Source organism: Pelodiscus sinensis, chromosome 4, assembly GCF_052426305.1.
Source record: "Pelodiscus sinensis isolate ZL-2025 chromosome 4, ASM5242630v1, whole genome shotgun sequence".
Lineage (NCBI taxonomy): Eukaryota > Metazoa > Chordata > Testudines > Trionychidae > Pelodiscus > Pelodiscus sinensis.
Window position 1 is genome coordinate 95,798,672 of NC_143055.1, and position 16,836 is coordinate 95,815,507.

The window sequence follows — 16,836 nt, forward strand, 5'->3', positions numbered from 1 at the left end:
TAACTTGCTGGCAAGAATATTATGGGGGACCGTATCAAAAGCTTTGCTGAAGTCAAGGTATATCACATCCACTGACTTTCCCATATCCACAGAGCCAGTTACTTCATCACAGAAGCGAATCCAATTGGTCAGGCACAATTTGCCCTTCGTGAATCCATGCTGACTACTCCTGATCACTTTCCCCTCTTCCAAGTGCTTCAAAATGGATTCCTTGAAGATCCCGTCCATGATTTTTTCTACTGACTACTGACCGGTCTGTAGTTCTCTGGATTGTTCTTCTTCCCTTTTTTAAAGATGGGTGCTACATTTGCCTTTTTCCAATCATCCGGGATCTCTCCTGAGCGCCACAACTTTTCAAAGATAATGGCCAAAGGCTCTGCAATGACATTTGCCAACTCCCTCAGTACCCTCGGATGCATTAAATCCGGGCCCATGGATTTGTGTACGTTTAGCTTTTCTAAATAGTTCCTAACTTGTTCCTTCCCCACCAAGGGCTGTCCACCTCCTTCCCCTACTGCGTTGCCTAGTGCATTTGTCTGGGAGCTGACCTTGTCCGTGAAGACGCAGGCAAAGAAAGCATTGAGTACTTCAGCTTTTCCCACATCATCTGTCACTAGGTTACCTCCCTCATCCGGTAAGGGCGACACCCTCTCTGATCACCCTCTTATTGCTAACATGCCTGTAAAAACCTTTCTTGTTACCCTTCACATCCCTTGGTAGCTACAATTCCAATTGCGCTTTTGCCTTCCTCATAACTCCCCTGCATTCTCGAGCAATATATTAATACTCCTCCCTTGTCATCTGTCCAAGTTTCCACTTCTGGTAAGCTTCCTTTTTGTGTTTAAGCTCACCATAGATGTCCCCAGTAAGCCAATCTGGTCACCTACCATATTAGCTTTTCTTATTGAGCTTCCGGATGGTTTCTTCCTGTGCCTTTAATAAGGTTTCTTTAAAATACTGCCAGCTCTCCTGGACTCCTTTCCCCTTCATGTAAGCATCCCAGCGAATCCTGCCCATCAGTTCTCTGAGGGAGTCAAAGTCTGCTTTTCTGAAGTCCAGGGTGTGTATTTTGCTATTCTCCTTTCTTCCTTTGGTCAGGATCCTGAAATCTACCATCTCATGATCACTGCTTCCCAAGTTGTCACCCACCTCTACTTCCCCTACTTGTTCCCTCCTGTTTGTGAGCAGCACGTCAAGCTACGCACAGCCCCTGGTCGTTTCCTGCAGCACTTGTACAAAGAATTTATCCCCAACATTTTCCCCAAACTTCCTGGATTTTCTGTGTACTGCTGTATTGGTCTCCCAACAGATGTCAGGGTGATTAGTTGATTACAAAAAATTTAACATCCCTACCTGAAACAGGGTGTTTGTCAAACTGTGAGGTGTCAATGCTCCTCTGCTGGCCACTGCTCAATCTCCCGGGCTTCTCTTCTAGCTCTGGGGCTCTGAAGGCTTGGGCTGCTAATGCTGGCCCGGTTGGGGCTTCCTGTCCTGCTGCCTGCTCCACTGCTGCCAGGGTTTCTTTGGCCATGGCCAGGGCTGCCAAGCCAACTCTGGCCCTATGGCTACCAGGGATTCCCCAGCCAGGACCACCTAGTTGCCGCTGGCCTCTCAGGGGTTCCCCAGGATTTCGCCCGGGCCGCTTGGCTGCTACCAGCCCCACTGAAGCTGGGAGTTCCCAGCCAAGGCCAGGGCTCCCCAACCCCCATGGGAGTCCATGCTGGCTCCCATTTCCGACCTCCAGGGCTCTTTGATCCAACAACATCTGTGACCCTGCTGGACCACATATGTTTCCATACCAGAGAGTTCTGGATTTGGGAGATTCAATCTGTATCTGTAAAAAGACTGCTTCAAATGGGAGTCATTTTACTTTAAAATTGTGGTTGTCTTTTAAAAACTATTTAATTTAATTTAATAGCTAGCTGCTTATATGGCCATATTTTTGACTCCCTGTGTTTTGATATTCTTCCTATCAAAACATAAAGAGGTGTGCTTCTAAAAGAAATGAGTCTTTAGATAAGTGCTAAAAGAGAATGATTTGATTAGAAATATACCCTATTGTAAATATCAGAATACGACTTTTATTAAATTCATACATAGACCAAAAACAATAAACTTTGAAGTTTTGAAGTCAACATGTCATTTTTCAAGGTAACAAGCACATTCCATTCTCCATTACAAAGGCTCTGTTTTGTCAAGTTGATGCAGTGCAAGCTGCTGATTTCCTGTGGGCAACTACAAGGGTTAGCATCCTACTTGAATTCAGTGTCTTTAGAGCTTCAACCTAGAACTACAGTGTATACTCAAATTTAAGTCTTTCATTCATTTCACTAACAACATTTTGGAAATTAATCTCCAATTGTATCAACTGAAAACCCCTATCCCCATACCAAGGGCACGTAAGATTGTGCCCTTGCAGTTGATACACATCTTAGAGCTGCTCATAGATAAATTCAAGCCATAACAAATTTTAAGGTTAGAAGGGACTCTATGAACAAATGCAGTATATAATAGTAATATATCGCTATTTCTACTTCATATTCCTGTTTATTCATACATTGATCACATTTTCTCTCTTAGCCACTGCACTGAACTGGTTGTGCACATTTGGCTGGATACCATCACGACCCCTATGTCTCTGGGCTGGATGTTCTGTTGGGCTGTGTCTAAACTACATGTCTCCGTCGATGGAGCCGTGTAGATTAGGGTTATAGGCAAAGGGAAATGAAGCGGCGATTTAAATAATTGCCACTTCATTTAAATTTACACGGTTGCTGCGCTGAGCTGACAACTAGCTGATCAGCTGTTTGTCCGCTCAGCGCGCTAGTCTGGACGCTCCCCTGCCGACATCAAAGCCCTTTGTCGGCAGCCCCAGTAAACCTCATCCCACGAGGAATAACGGGGCTGCCGACAAAGGGCTTTGATGTCGGCAGGGGAGCGTCCAGACTAGCGCGCTGAGCGGACAAACAGCTGATCAGCTAGTTGTCGGCTCAGCGCAGCAACCATGTAAATTTAAATCAAGCGGCGATTATTTAAATTGCCGCTTCATTTTCCTTTGCCAAAACAACACATCTACATGGCTCCGTCGACAGAGCCATGTAGTTTAGACATACCCTTGGTCTGACCCAGTATGGCCTTTTTAATGTACTATATTTGGTACATATTGAAGATGTTTTTGTTAAACAAAGCCTTAACTCCTTTTTAGTTCATCGTCTCTTCCTACCTGATTCTTGAGTGAAGACACTAAGTGGTGTTAAAGCACTTTATGGAAATATACATGGGAGTCCAGACTCAGCATTACAGCTCCATAGAAAGCTCATCATCTAATAAACCATCTTGTTAGTCTTTACAGTGCTACATTGTCCTGCATTTTGCTTCAGCTCCATAGAAGGAACTGACAGGAAGAAAAGACAGCTTGGAATAGGGGAAGCCTTTGCTTAAATTACACTTCAGAACTAATAGCAAAACCTACCTTGGAAAGAAACACTGAAAATATGTATCAAATGTTTACTCAGTCATGTGAAAGTCCTTAAGATGGCGTTTCTTAAACTTTTTAAGACTGAGGAACACCAAACAATTTTTTTTAATGGGGAACACCAAGGATTTTTTTGTCAAGCAAAAACAACAAAAAAACCCCACCACCAATCCAGGGAAAATTTGTCCAGCAAAACAACAACAACAAAAACACCGGACCAAGAGGGAGGGTAGAAGAGGGTCTCAAGGCAGGGTGTCTGGCCAGGAGGGAGGGTAGAGGAGGGGACTTGTGGCAGGGAGGGTGCAGGAGAGGACTTGGGGTAGGGTGTCAGAGCACGCTGGGAATGTGGGGTTTTGGCAGGGGGAGGGGAGTGGGGGGGGTTGGGTGCGGGGTCTGGGCATGAGGGGGGACGCTTATCTGGCTTGTCACCCTGCTGCAGTAGGGAAAGCTGCCAGGGAGCCGCTGTGAAAGTGGCTAGCTGAACACGTGGAGGAGGAGGAGGCTGTGCCACAGCGGAGGCTCCGTGGGACAGGGCTGTCCTGCGGGCTGGGGGGGGAAAGGAGGGGCAGCCATAGTAGGAGTTGTCTATGGGCTCTGCAGGGGGCAGGGGAGCAGATTTTTTTCTGTTTTCTCCACTGTATTCCACTGGTATGCCGCGGAACGCACTTTAAGAAACGCTGCCTTAAGAGATTTGTAAATGAGGTTACCTTGATTTCTTGTGGTAGTGTTAGCCAGCGTACACCTGGGAGATTGTCTAAAAGCAATGCACTGCAGTTGTCATAGTTCTGAGCACTGGGGCTGGAGTTTGAGTTGAGTCTGGCAGGTTGAATTGCTCGCTGGAAGAACAGGTTGAAAAAATGATCCAAGCGGGAAACGTTTTCCACCTGGCAAAAAGCACTGAACAAACATGAACTGGAAAGTTAGAATAACATCAGAAGACTGGTACCTTGTTCATATAACCCTCTATGCCTGTGCTGGGCAACCTGTGGCCTACAGGCTGCATGCAGCCCATCAGAGCAATCTGATTGCAGGCCACAAGACATTTTACTGACATTAATTGTCCTCAGGCACGATGCCCTGAAGCTCCCAGTGGCTGTGGATCACCATTCCCCACTAATAGGAGCTGCAGGAAGCAGCAACCAGCATATCCTGGCAGCTTCTTCCCCTGCAACCACCACCTCTACAGCTACTGCCGGGAACAGCGAACTGCGTCCACTGAGAGCTACGGGGGACAGTGCCTGCAGACACTCAATGTCTGTAAATGTCTTGTGGCCTGCAATTAGATTACCTTGATAGGCCACATGTGGCACATGGGCTATAGGTTGTCCTCCACTGCTCTAGCAGATGCTTCAAGGCACAATGCTCCATTTGAAAGAAAAGGAAAAGGGAAAGGGAAAGGGAAAGGGAAAGGGAAAGGAAAAGGAAAAGGAAAAGGAAAAGGAAAAGGAAACGAGAAACGAGAAACGAAACGAAAAGAGAAAAGAAAAGAGAAGAGAAAAGAAAACAACAAACAAAAAAACCCGCCAAGTATTAAACAACAAAAACTAGAAGTTTGTTACCCAGATTAAAAATAGATTTGCTAAGAAAACAATTGGTATTTCTTAATACCAATAATTCAGCAGTCTTACAGCAAATTGCTGATTTCAAAATGAGGCTCTAAAAGACATTCATTTCTTGGTGACCTGGAGGACTATCTACCTGATCCTTTTCTTTAGTCATTTAATTATTTTTAGTGTATCTGCCATTGTTGACTATTGTTTAACTAATGTCAACCAAAACAATTTTAAATAAAAAAGATACTACAACATGTTCTTCATATTACCTTCAGAAAATGAAAAAAAAAATCTATTATTCCAAATGTCTCCTAAAGCTGTACCAAAATAAACTGCTTTATCCATGTACAAGTCCATGGGGATGGATCTAATGCATCCAAGGGTGCTGAGAGAGTTAGCTCATGTGATTCCAGAGCCTTTTGCCATTATCTTTAAAAACTCTTGGTGATCAAGGGAGGTCTCAGACAACTGAAAAAGGCAAATGTAGTACCCATCTTCAAAAAGGGAAGGGAGGAGCATCCAAGGATCAGTCAGCCTCACCTCAATCCCTGAAAAAAATCATGGAGCAGGTCACCAAGGAATCCATTTGAAAACACTTGGAGGAGACAAAGGTGCTCAGGAACAGTCAACATGGATTCAGCAAGGGCAAGTCATGCCTGATCAACCTGATTAACTTTTATGATGAAATAACTGGTTCTGTGGATATGGGGAAAGTGGGGAATGTGACATATCTTGACTTTAGCAAAGCGTTTAAAATAGTGTTTCATATAGTTTTCTTGCCAGGCAAGTTAAAGATGTATGGCCTGGATGAATGGACTATAAGGTAGACAGACACTGGTTAGACTGGTGGGCTTAACAAGTAATGATTAATGGCTTGTTGTCTAGTTGGCAGCCAGTATCAAGCACAGTACCACAGCTGTCATTCCTGGGGCTGGTTTTGTTCAACATCTTCATTAATGATCTGGATTATGGGATGGACTGCACTCTCAGCAAGTTTGTGGATGACACTCAGCTAGGGGGAGAAGTAGATATGCTGGAGGGTAGAAATAGGTTCCAGTGTGAGCTAGGAAAATTGGAGGATTGGGCCAAAAGAAATCTGATGAAGTTCAACAAGGACAAGTTCTATACTTAGGATGGAAGAATCCCATGCCCTGCTACAGGCTGGGGACTGACTGGCTAGACAGCAGTTGTGCAGAAAAGGTCCTGGGGGATTATAGTAAATGAGAAGTTGAATATGAGAAGCAAATGAGAAGCTCGTCAACAGTGTGCCCTTATTGCCAAAAAGGCTAAGAGCATATTGGGCTGCATTAGTAGGAGCATTGTCAGCAGATTGAGGGAAGATTATTTCTGTCTATTTGGCATGGGTAAGGCTGCATCTAGAGTACTGCGTTCAGTTTTGGGTCCTCCATAGTGCAAGGATTTGGACAAATCAGAGAGAGTTGAGTGGAGGGCAAGGAAAATGATTACAGGGTGCACAACTTATGAGGAGAGGCTGAGGGAACTAGATTGATTTAGCCTTCAGAAGAGAAGTGTAGCGTGAGAGGGGATTTGATAGCAGTCTTCAACTATCTGAAGGGAGGTTCCAAAGAGGATGGAGCCAGGCTATTCTCAGCAATGGCACATGACAGAACATGGAGCAATAGTCACAATTGCAGTGGGGAAGATATAGATTGGATATTAGGAGAAGCTGTTTCACTAGAAGTACGATGAAGCATGGAAATGGGTTGCCTAGGCAGGTGGGGAGATTTCCATTTTTCGAGGTTTTTAAGGTGAGGTTTGACAAAGCCCTGGATAGAATGATTTAGTTGAGGTTGGTCCTGCATTGAACAGAGGGTTGGATTAGATGAGCTCCTGAGGTCTCTTCCAACTCTAACCTTCTTTGATTCTATGGTTTTATGATATTCAGTGTTTGATTCTTTTCTGAGATGCATGTAAGTAGCTGCCAATATATCTTTGAAAACTGCCCATATATAAGAAGTGGTGTGTCATGATTATTGGAATAAACATGTGACCCGATGTTACGTCAAATTATTCTACCTAGAACACAACATATTTTATTTGCTCTTTAACATGGGAACAGAAATAATTATTATGATTCTGTAGTATTCAAAATATACTAGGTGATTTGTGAACACAGAGGAAGACAGTGCCTACTTAGTTGCTAAAGTTAAAAATATATTCTGTACATTTTAGTAAAAATCCACCTAAAAAACTACAAGAATAGACCACCCGGACTTCAATGGGCCTTTTGACATGCCTAAAGTTAAGCAAATGTGTAAGTCTTTGCATGATCAGGACAAAAGCTTTTTAAAAAATAAAAAAAATATTGCTCATCAAAGATAGTTAAAGAACCTTATTTGTGTAAGGTTAGAGCAAAACCAGACAACAGCATACAGACATCAGACTTCCAATGCTGTAGAATCCAGTGCCAAGCCACATACAAAAAGCAAAACACTTGGTACAGAAGCTTGTTCTGAGAGCTAAAATTAGTTATTAAAAATTAATCCTTTGGAAGCACTTACCTGTCCAAACCACCATACATAAATGTTAAGGTTCTGACAACATCTGTAATCATGTTCCTTAGCTGAGATAGAGGAACACTAGCAAAAAACAAAACAAAAACAAACAAAAAACCACACACACTTTAAACTGAGTTTACAATATGATGAAATGCATCACAAGTAAAATGAGGGCTTTATTGCTGCTAGCCTGACTCAAAATTTCTAATCCACTCACAAAATACAACAGAATGTCCACAGTTCATGGAAACTAAAAATGGAGGAGCTCTATTAGGTCATTCAATGTCTCTTCTGCAGATGCAAAATGTTCTTGACAGTACATTTTCCAGTGTCTTGCCTGGTCTAGTTTTAATATTCACAAGAAACTGAGCTTTCACCACTTCCTTTTGGAAAATACTCCAACACTTCACAGCAACTATTTAATACCAAAGCACTGTCCCTTATATTTTGACAATTCATTTTAGAAAATACACCATGTATCATGTTAGTAGTACACACTCTGATGTGTTATAATAAGAAAGTAACAAATACTACAATTGTTAAAAGAAAAGGTGTATTTGAATCAAGTTCATGTGCTTACTAATTTGCCAAGCTCAGTCCTTTATAATGGGACTCAAGTGGTGTTGCTAAACAGGGTCCTACAGTATCAGTAACACTTAGCACGCCATTGCATTTGTTAAACATTAGTTATGCCTCAAAACATTTCTGCCAGATGTAACTTTCCCGTTCCCCTGCAGGGCCTGTTCTCAGAGCAGGGTCAGACCCACCTCCAGGAACCTCTCCCAGTTGCAGGAAGCTCCACAGCTACAGGCTGGGACAGACCCTGACAAGTGTTGTTAGATAGCGTGTAAATGAATAGTGGTGCAACCACATCAAATTTTAGTGGTTACAAGACTGTTTGATAGTCCCTGGAGATGGAGCTGGCAGCAAGTGTGCTGCCCGCCCCACTTTCAGGGAGCCCCCTGCCACTTTGTGCTGATTGTCTATCAGGGGCAGCAGCACGGGGTGGCAGGCAGGAGCCAGTTGGTGAGGGAAGCCAGTTTAAAAACCAGCTCCCTGTGCAGACCAGCTCCCACCTGACACCCTGCGCTGCCTCTCATATAGAGGCAGCACACGGAGTGGCAACAACCTGTGTCTGTGGGAGCTTAGACACATCTCCTCAGCAGGCCCAGGCTTCAAGATGTGTCCCTGTGGGTGCTCCACTTAGGTGTATCAGCGCTGCTGTGCACACGGCTCGGAGATCTTTGTTAGCAGTCCCTCAGCCGCTGGTGCATGATATGCTATTGTGCAGTTGCCCAGATTGACAGTTAGACATGCACCAGCGGCCGTTCCCTCTGTTCCTTCTCTACTGTGTTAGTCCAGAGTAGAGGGGAGGAGGGTGAGATTGGAGCACCCACGAGGACACATCGGCTGTGTCTAGACTACATGCCTCTGTCGTCAGAGGCATGTAGATTAGACACATAGGCAAAGTCAAATAAAGCCGCGATTTAAATGATCGCGGCTTCATTTACATTTACATGGCTGCCGCGCTGAGCCGACAAACAGCTGATCAGCTGTTTGTCCGCTCAGCGCGCTAGTCTGGACGCTCCCCTGCCGACATCAAAGCCCTTTGTCGGCAGCCCTGTTATTCCTCGTGGGATGAGGTTTACCGGGGCTGCCGACAAAGGGCTTTGATGTCAGCAGGGGAGTGTCCAGACTAGCGCGCGAGCCGACAAACAGCTGATCAGCTGTTTGTCGGCTTAGCGCGGCAGCCATGTAAATGTAAATGAAGCCGTGATCATTTAAATCGCGGCTTCATTTGCCTTTGCCTATGTGTCTAATCTACATGCCTCTGCTGACAGAGGCATGTAGTCTAGACACAACCATCTTGAAGAACTCCAGCCACTGCACAAGGTGAGTAACCTTCCCTTCTTCTTCGAGTGTCCCCGTGGGTGCTTGGCGGTAGACGCTCTGACACACAGGATTGGATGGTAGACAGTACGGTACGTCCAAATCTAGTGTCTGAGTCCTGAAAGGTGTAAATAACATAATGTTGTGCAAATGTATTGGCCAAAGTCCATGTTGCAGCTCTGCAAATGATGTCTACAGGAAGACCCTTGAGGAAAGCAGTTGTGGTAGATACTGCTCTCATGGAGTATGCCCGTATAACTGTCGGTGGCTGTCTGTTTTTCTGGGAATAAGCCAACTGTATGCATGTAGAAATCCATTTGGATATTCACTGTTTGGAGACAGGCTGACCTCTAGACCTGTCTGCGCAAGACACAAATAGTCTGGGTGTTCTTCGGAAGTCTTTTGTGCATTCCAGGTAAAAGGCTAATACCCTGTGAACATCCAGCATGTGCAGCGCTGCCTGGTTGCTGTCCTCATGTGGTTTCAGGAAGAACACAGATACGTATATCAGTTTGTTACAGTGGAATGAGGTAGGTAGCTTGGAGAGGAATTTCAGGTGGCTTCTATGGATGACCTTTTCCTTGTGGAATATGGTGTACAGTGGGTCCGCCATGAGCACCACTATCTCTTCCACTCTCCTGGCTGATGTTATCACAATGAGAAAGGCTACCTTCATCGATAGATGTAGTAGCAAGCAGGTTGAAAGTGGCTCGAAAGGCTGTCTCATGATTGAGTCCAGCACGAGGTTCAGATCCCATGATGGCCCTGGATCTCTACACTGTGGATACAGGTTCCATATCCCCTTCCAAAATCTATTAAGGCATGGGTGGGGAAAAAATGTATGATGATGGAACTAATTGATAGCTCTGTGTCCTGCAGGTGAAGGATATATTCTAGTACTTCTGATATCCCCACCTTGTGTGGATCCCATGCTTGAGCTGAATTCCAGGCTGCAAATCGGGCCCACTTCTGCAGGTAAGTTATTCTCGTAGTGGGTCTCCTGGAATTAGGATGCCTCTGACCCTTTGAGACAGGGTTAACTCTTTGTGTGAGAGCCAAGAAGCATCCAGGCTCACAGGTTTAGTGTATGTAGCCTGGGGTGTAGTATTCACCCATTATCTTGAGTCAAAAAAGTTTGTACCAGGGGAAACTTGTACAGCTGATGTGTGCAGACTCGGAGTACCTTAGGGTACCAAACTTGTCTCGGCCAATTGGGGGGCTACGAGTATGACTCTTGCTGCCTCCTGTTTGATCTTTATTATCGTTTGATGCTATGAAAGGTATAGGTGGAAATGCATATGCTAGCGGGAAATCCCAGTGTATTGCAAATGAATCTCTGAGAGATTGCAGTCCAATGCCCACCCTGGAACAATACTGTAGGCTCTTGGAACTGATGTGCATTGCAAACAAGTCTACAACTAGGTATCCCCATCTCCTGAAAAGGTTGTTTATGATGGATTTGTTGATATCCCATTCATGGTTCTGTGGGAATTGTCTGCTGAGGGCATCCGCTAGTACATTGTCCTGGCCCGGCAAATGCATCGCGGTAGGTGTGACGTTGTGTATAATACACCATCACCATAGTTTTGTTGCTTCTGCACATAGGTTGCGAGATCTCACTCCCCCTTGCTTCTTTATGTAACATGTTGTTGCAGCATTGTCTGATATTATTCTCACAGTTTTGTCTCATGTGTGAGCAGTTGAGAGCATGCCCTCTTCACAGCTCTGAGTTCCAACACATTGATGTGAAGTCGGGACTCCTCGCACACAGAGCCGGTCCAAGCTACAGGCTAACCAGGCTACCGCCCGGGGCGCCCCATTGTAGTGGGCGCCGTGCAGGGCTGCCGGGCCGGGCGAGGGCAGGGCCGCGGCCGCGCACACACAGTGCACCTGGGGACAGGGCCACACTCCTGGGGCCTAGGGTGCACGAATGGCTCAGGCCGGCCCTGCTCACGCATCCATCATCCCTGTAATATCACATTCCCCATGTGGGCTCCCCATCCCAGCAGGGACATGGCTGTTGTGATAGTGACAGATGATGTCAGCATCTGGAATGGAAGTCCTATGCAGACACTGTTTATGACTGTACACCAATTTAGGGTGCTTTTGACAGGCCTGGGTACATGAATTGTTTCATGGAGTGGATGGTGCCTGGAGCAGTACACAGAGAGTAGCCATGCCTGGAATGGCCTCATATGTAGTCAGGCTTTTGGGACTACAGACATGAATGCTGCCATGTGTCCTAGTATTTGCAGGCATGTACGTGCTGTGGTGTGTGTGCAACTCTGTATGGACATGATCAAATAGTGCATTCTCGACCATCTGTGGGTTGGCAGTGAGGCTATGCCCTGAGTGCAGTCCAACTGTGCCCCTATAAACTCCAGTCTCTGAGTAGGAGTGAGGGCGCTCTTCTCCAAATTCAGTAGGAGCCTGCTGTGTGAACAATAACGCTCTTGTTGACTCCAGTGACTGTTCCGTGTTGCCATATGTGGACACCATAAATCAAACAATCATTGAGATATGGAACTATGTTTGTTTTCTTCACAGGTGTGCGGCTACCACAGACGAGACTTTGGAAAACACTCTGGGTGCCATGGACAGCCTGAAGGGTAGCAACCTGTACTGATAGTGTGAGTCCTTGAAGGTGAACCTGAGAAATTGTCTGTGTGCTGAGTGAATTGATACATGAAAATGTGTGTTCTTGAGGGCTAAGTTAGCTAGCCATGCTCCTTTCTCTAAGGCAGGTACGATCTTTGCCAGCGTGACCTTCTTGAACCGTTGATACTTGATGAACTGGTTGAGTCCACAGAAGTCTAAGATGGGCCTCCACTGTTTCTTCCCCCCCCCCCGATTTCTTGACAATTAGAAAGTATCAGGAATAAAATCCCCTTCCTCTGTAGTAGCTAGGTACCTCCTCTATAGCACCTAGTTCTAGAAGGCGCTGCACTTCTTCCAGGAGAACCAACTCCTGAGGGGGTCCCTGAAGAGTGATGGGGAAGGGGGATGGGTTGGTGGAACTGCTGTGAATGGTATGCAGTATCTGGTTTGTATTATTTCTAGGACCCATTGGTCCAAGGTGATAGTTTTCCATGCCAGATAGAATGCGGTGAGTTTGTCTCCGAATATTTGTTTGCTTGATTGTACCTGTCTAGAGAATTGGGGGCTTTTGTACCCTCAACCAAATCCTCAAATTTGCTGATGCGAGGTGTATGCCTGGAGTCCTTCACTGTATGGAACGCTGAGTTTGTTGCCTCTGCAAATAGATTCTCACCCTCGAATGGGAGATCCTCGATGTTGGATTGAACCTCCCTGGGAAATCCCGACAACTGCAGCCATGACATCTGTCTCATCACTCCTACGGATGCCATCAACCCGGCTGCTGTATCTGCTGAATCTAATGCTGCCTGTAGAGCTGTTTGAAAAATTACTGAGCCTTCTCTGATATTTGATTCAAACTGCTCCCTCACATCCTCTGGTATATATTGAATAAAGGAATTGAATGATTCAAACGTGTGTGCGAGTATTTTGCTAGTAGACCCACATAGTTCACAATTCTCAGCTGGAGGGAGGCTGATGAGTAGGCTTTCTTCCCCATAGCATCCAGCCTTTTGGTCTGTTTATCGTGACTTAGTGTTCTGGGGTACTGTTGTTGCTTTCCCCTATGGTTGGCTGCTTCGACCACTACTGAATTAGGGGAAGAGTGAGAGAAGAGGAATTCAACTTCTGTGGGGGCAACGTAGGATTTCTTATTTAGTTTTTTCAATGTTGGAGGCACCAATGCCGGAGATTTCCAGATGGACTTGGCAGGATCCATCACGGCTTCGTTCATCGGTAAAGCCAGCCTGGTTTGTTGAGGTAAGCTGAGTATGCTCATGAGTTTGTGTTTATTCTGTGTTATCTCAAGAGAGTTTTATGGTAAGCGTGTCTGCTACCCTCCTAAACAAGTCTTAGATTCTTCTGAAGTCATCCCCTCTGATTGGTGACACAGGGAGACTATGTTCCTCCATCGTGGAGTAAGAAGTATTGGGCGGATAGAGGAAGCCTGTGTTGCCTCCTCCATAGATGACTCGCTGTTATGGTCGGTTTGGTCACAGTCAGTTTATTTTCGGGTGTTCATGTCAGCTGACTGTGTCCCTGGGACCTGCATAGTGTTTTGAAACTGTTGGGCTCGGTAAGGCACCAAAGGGTCCCAATAAGCCCAATGTGGAGGCATCGGTGGGGGCATCCACTGTGCCATCTGCCATTTCTGCATTTGCTTTTGTTGTGGTTTCGCATATAAAGGGACTCTGTGCTGGTCCTTTGACTGATCCTCCTCGTCATCACTAAATCTGGCAGATGCTTGTGATGCTGGTCTCAAGGAGAACAGAGAACCTCTAGCCCGTGGTGTGCCATCAGTACCGAACAGTGGTGAGCATGGTACTGATGCTACTGCAAGGTCCACCTCTGTTGTTAACCTTAGTACCGGAGTATGCGGATGCATTGGTCTGTAGTTCCTTACAGCTGCCTGCATTTATATCGTCAGTGCTTGAAATGCGCAGGTACTGAGCGTTTGTTCAAGCGTGGCATTCCACTGCTCTGCAGCTTGCCGGCTTGCTTACTCCTCAGTGGTACCATGTTCTCCACTGGTGCCACGTTACTATGTAGAGAGCTTGAAGCGTAGCCAGAGGCTCCATGCTTCATATTAGGGTCATGGCTTTTCTTTAAGCTGGATCCCCTGTCCTGCTTTTGAGAGCCCTGCCTAGAGTTCTTATCAGCCTCCTTTGTCTTTTTGTTAATCAGAGGCTGAAGGCTCAGCAGGGGACCGGGAGCATTTCGTGCTCTGCTCCAAGTCTTGCTCTCCAGCACGTCCCTGCCAGAGAATGCTCCTCCTGCCCTTTTCCCCAAGAGGGATATCTCAGGGGAGGAGGGGTGAATGAGGCTGTGACTCAGCCATGTTGTGGTCCAAAAATAATAATCTTCTTTGTAGGTCTCTCACCTTCTTAGAGGATGGGGTGAGCTTTTGACAGTATGGGCAGTGACTGACAGGATGGTCTTGCCCTAGGCAGCACAGACACTGCTCGTGTCCATCTGCTGCTGCGATTGTTCTTCCGCACCCTGTGCACCTTATAAAGCCCAGTAGTGCCAGCATGACAGGTATTTCTCTGTTTGTTCTTTCAGGCTAACGGGACGCAACAGAAATGCCCGCGCGCTGCTTCACCTGCTTTTCTTTCTGTTGTTATCCTTTTCCTTTTTTTCCCCCTCTCTTCTTCTTTCTCCTTTTGATGCTGTTAGGGAGACTAAGTGTGACCAATGCTGGCGGCCGTTGAGAAGGAACTGAGGGAATGGCAGCTGGTGTGTGTAACTGTCAATCTGAGCGATTGCGCAATAGTGCAGCATGCACCGGCGGCCGGGAAACTGCTAACGAAGATCTCTGGACCTCTGGACCATTTGCACAGCAATGTTGACACATCTAAGTGGAGCACCAACAGGGACCCTCGAAGAAGAGCTTGAAAGTTCCTGTGTCCCAGACCATGCGTCATCATCTATTACTGTTATTTGTATAGCTGTAGCACTTACAAACATCAATCAGGATGATGATGTGCTAAATTCTGTGTATTCAGATAGAGTCCCAAAAGAGATTAAAATCCAAGATAGCTACATCACACTAAATATAATCTTTTCCCCCAAACAAGTAGCAGTTTTTGTTCAAGGAAATTCAAGTATTCACAAAAGTCACTATTTTTAGTGACTTAAGCTAGTTCTGTAAAGTTTTTGACAATGATTTTCCATACATTGCAAGATTAATAATTCCTACATAGGTACCCAAGATACCAGTCATAAAACTGAAAACACAGCTCTACAAACATATTAAAGTGATATAAGAAAGTTACTATTTCCATGCCTTTGCACACAGTACCATCATCTTCTCAAATAAACATGTTACTCTTAAAACTCACCTTTCTGCAGGAAGGCCAATCACAAGCAACTTGTCAGATTCTTTATAATAAACCACCTGAACCAATTTCCCACATAAAAAAAGGGAAGAGCTAGAAAAATAAAGCCAGAAGAAAATGTCTACTTAGTTTTTTATTCTGAAATTGAATATCAATTAATATATTAAGTTCATTATTCACTTAAATATGGAGTATTTAGCTGGGTCATACAATTACATTTATTATTATGGAAATTGATGTGCACATTGTACAAGCTGTTTATAATTTAATCATATACTGTACAATAGATTTTTTTAAAAACAAATTGATAGGGATAATGGGAAAACACAGCAATAGACATCTATTTTTTAACATTTCCACAAATGGTTACCAAAAAACCTGCTAGAAGTCTTTCATTTATGTCTTAATTTAGCAGAATACTGGAACACACTACAAAAAAGGCAATGAAAAAAATGTCTCAAGAGTGAAAACAAATTAGAAATATTACCCAGTTTTCAATTCAGATGTATTTATACAATTTTTGCAAAACACACACCCGGGTTAATCCAGTGGGACAGTCAACATTTTCTAACATGTGAGAGCTCCAAAGTGTGCTGTCTGCTCTCAAGCTAGAAAAATGCTTTCAAAGCTTCAAGGAGAACAGCTACTTAACAGCCCTTTAATAGCTCTCCTCTGGTCCTTGCCTACACATTGTCTCTTTCAGAGACAATGTAATAAGTAATAAAAGGGATGCTAGCTTTGCATTGCCAGAATGGGCCAGGAATACACCACTAGATTTGGCAACAAGAGTAGAAATATCGAAGAAAATGTGTGTCTGCACAGTAACATGCCGAACATGTGGCTAATAGAAATGAGCTCATAGATAACACCATTTTATAGTCAACATATCCTGCAAACTGCCATATAACCTGTTACTTTGTATAACCTGTGTACACAAAGGATTAGCTCTTCAGTGACTGAAATGCAGCCATTTATATTTAATGGTACAAAGCAATATTACTGTATATAAAACCGTTTCGGATAAGAAATGCAGAATATTTTTTCCAGTTAGAACTACAGGGAGAATTTTTCCACGCCATATATAATGACCAAGACATTAGAGATTAAAGCCCCTAGTGTTACAAAGTGAACCATGGGTCAAACTGCCACAAATGGCAAGGACTTGCTTTATGTTCCAACCAAAAGACTCCTTTAGTAACTCCTTGCCCCATGTGGGACCCAAGTACTAAGAAAGAGACATGAATGCCATCATCTCTTTCTGACTCATTAAGATGTTTTTTAGAGGTCTTCCACTTAGCTTACAAAATTAACAGGATTTCAGCAGAAGGTAGTATGGCTATATTCTTTTGAGCAAAATTTTCAATCATGAAAACCTTAGTTATAGTCTCATCTGAGATATTCCACAAGTGACTTTGGCTCCTCAATCTTTTTTGGAAATAGGACTTCGGTCCAGGTACTTTTAATTT

At 44.6% G+C, this 16,836-nt stretch overlaps 1 protein-coding gene across 4 annotated transcripts in view; it reads right to left on the reverse strand.

Moving 5' to 3' along the window:
• Positions 1 to 16,836, reverse strand: part of INTU (inturned planar cell polarity protein) — a 114,127-nt gene that overhangs the window by 27,169 nt on the left and 70,122 nt on the right. For all 4 annotated transcript variants that reach the window (XM_006131792.5, XM_089778007.1, XM_089778005.1 and 1 more), the window contains exons 6-8: positions 15,374 to 15,463; positions 7,551 to 7,628; positions 4,183 to 4,372 (exon numbers count right to left, since the gene is read on the reverse strand). In XM_006131792.5, coding sequence (XP_006131854.3) covers positions 4,183 to 4,372; positions 7,551 to 7,628; positions 15,374 to 15,463 — 358 coding nt within the window. The remainder of the gene's footprint in view (positions 1 to 4,182; positions 4,373 to 7,550; positions 7,629 to 15,373; positions 15,464 to 16,836) is intronic.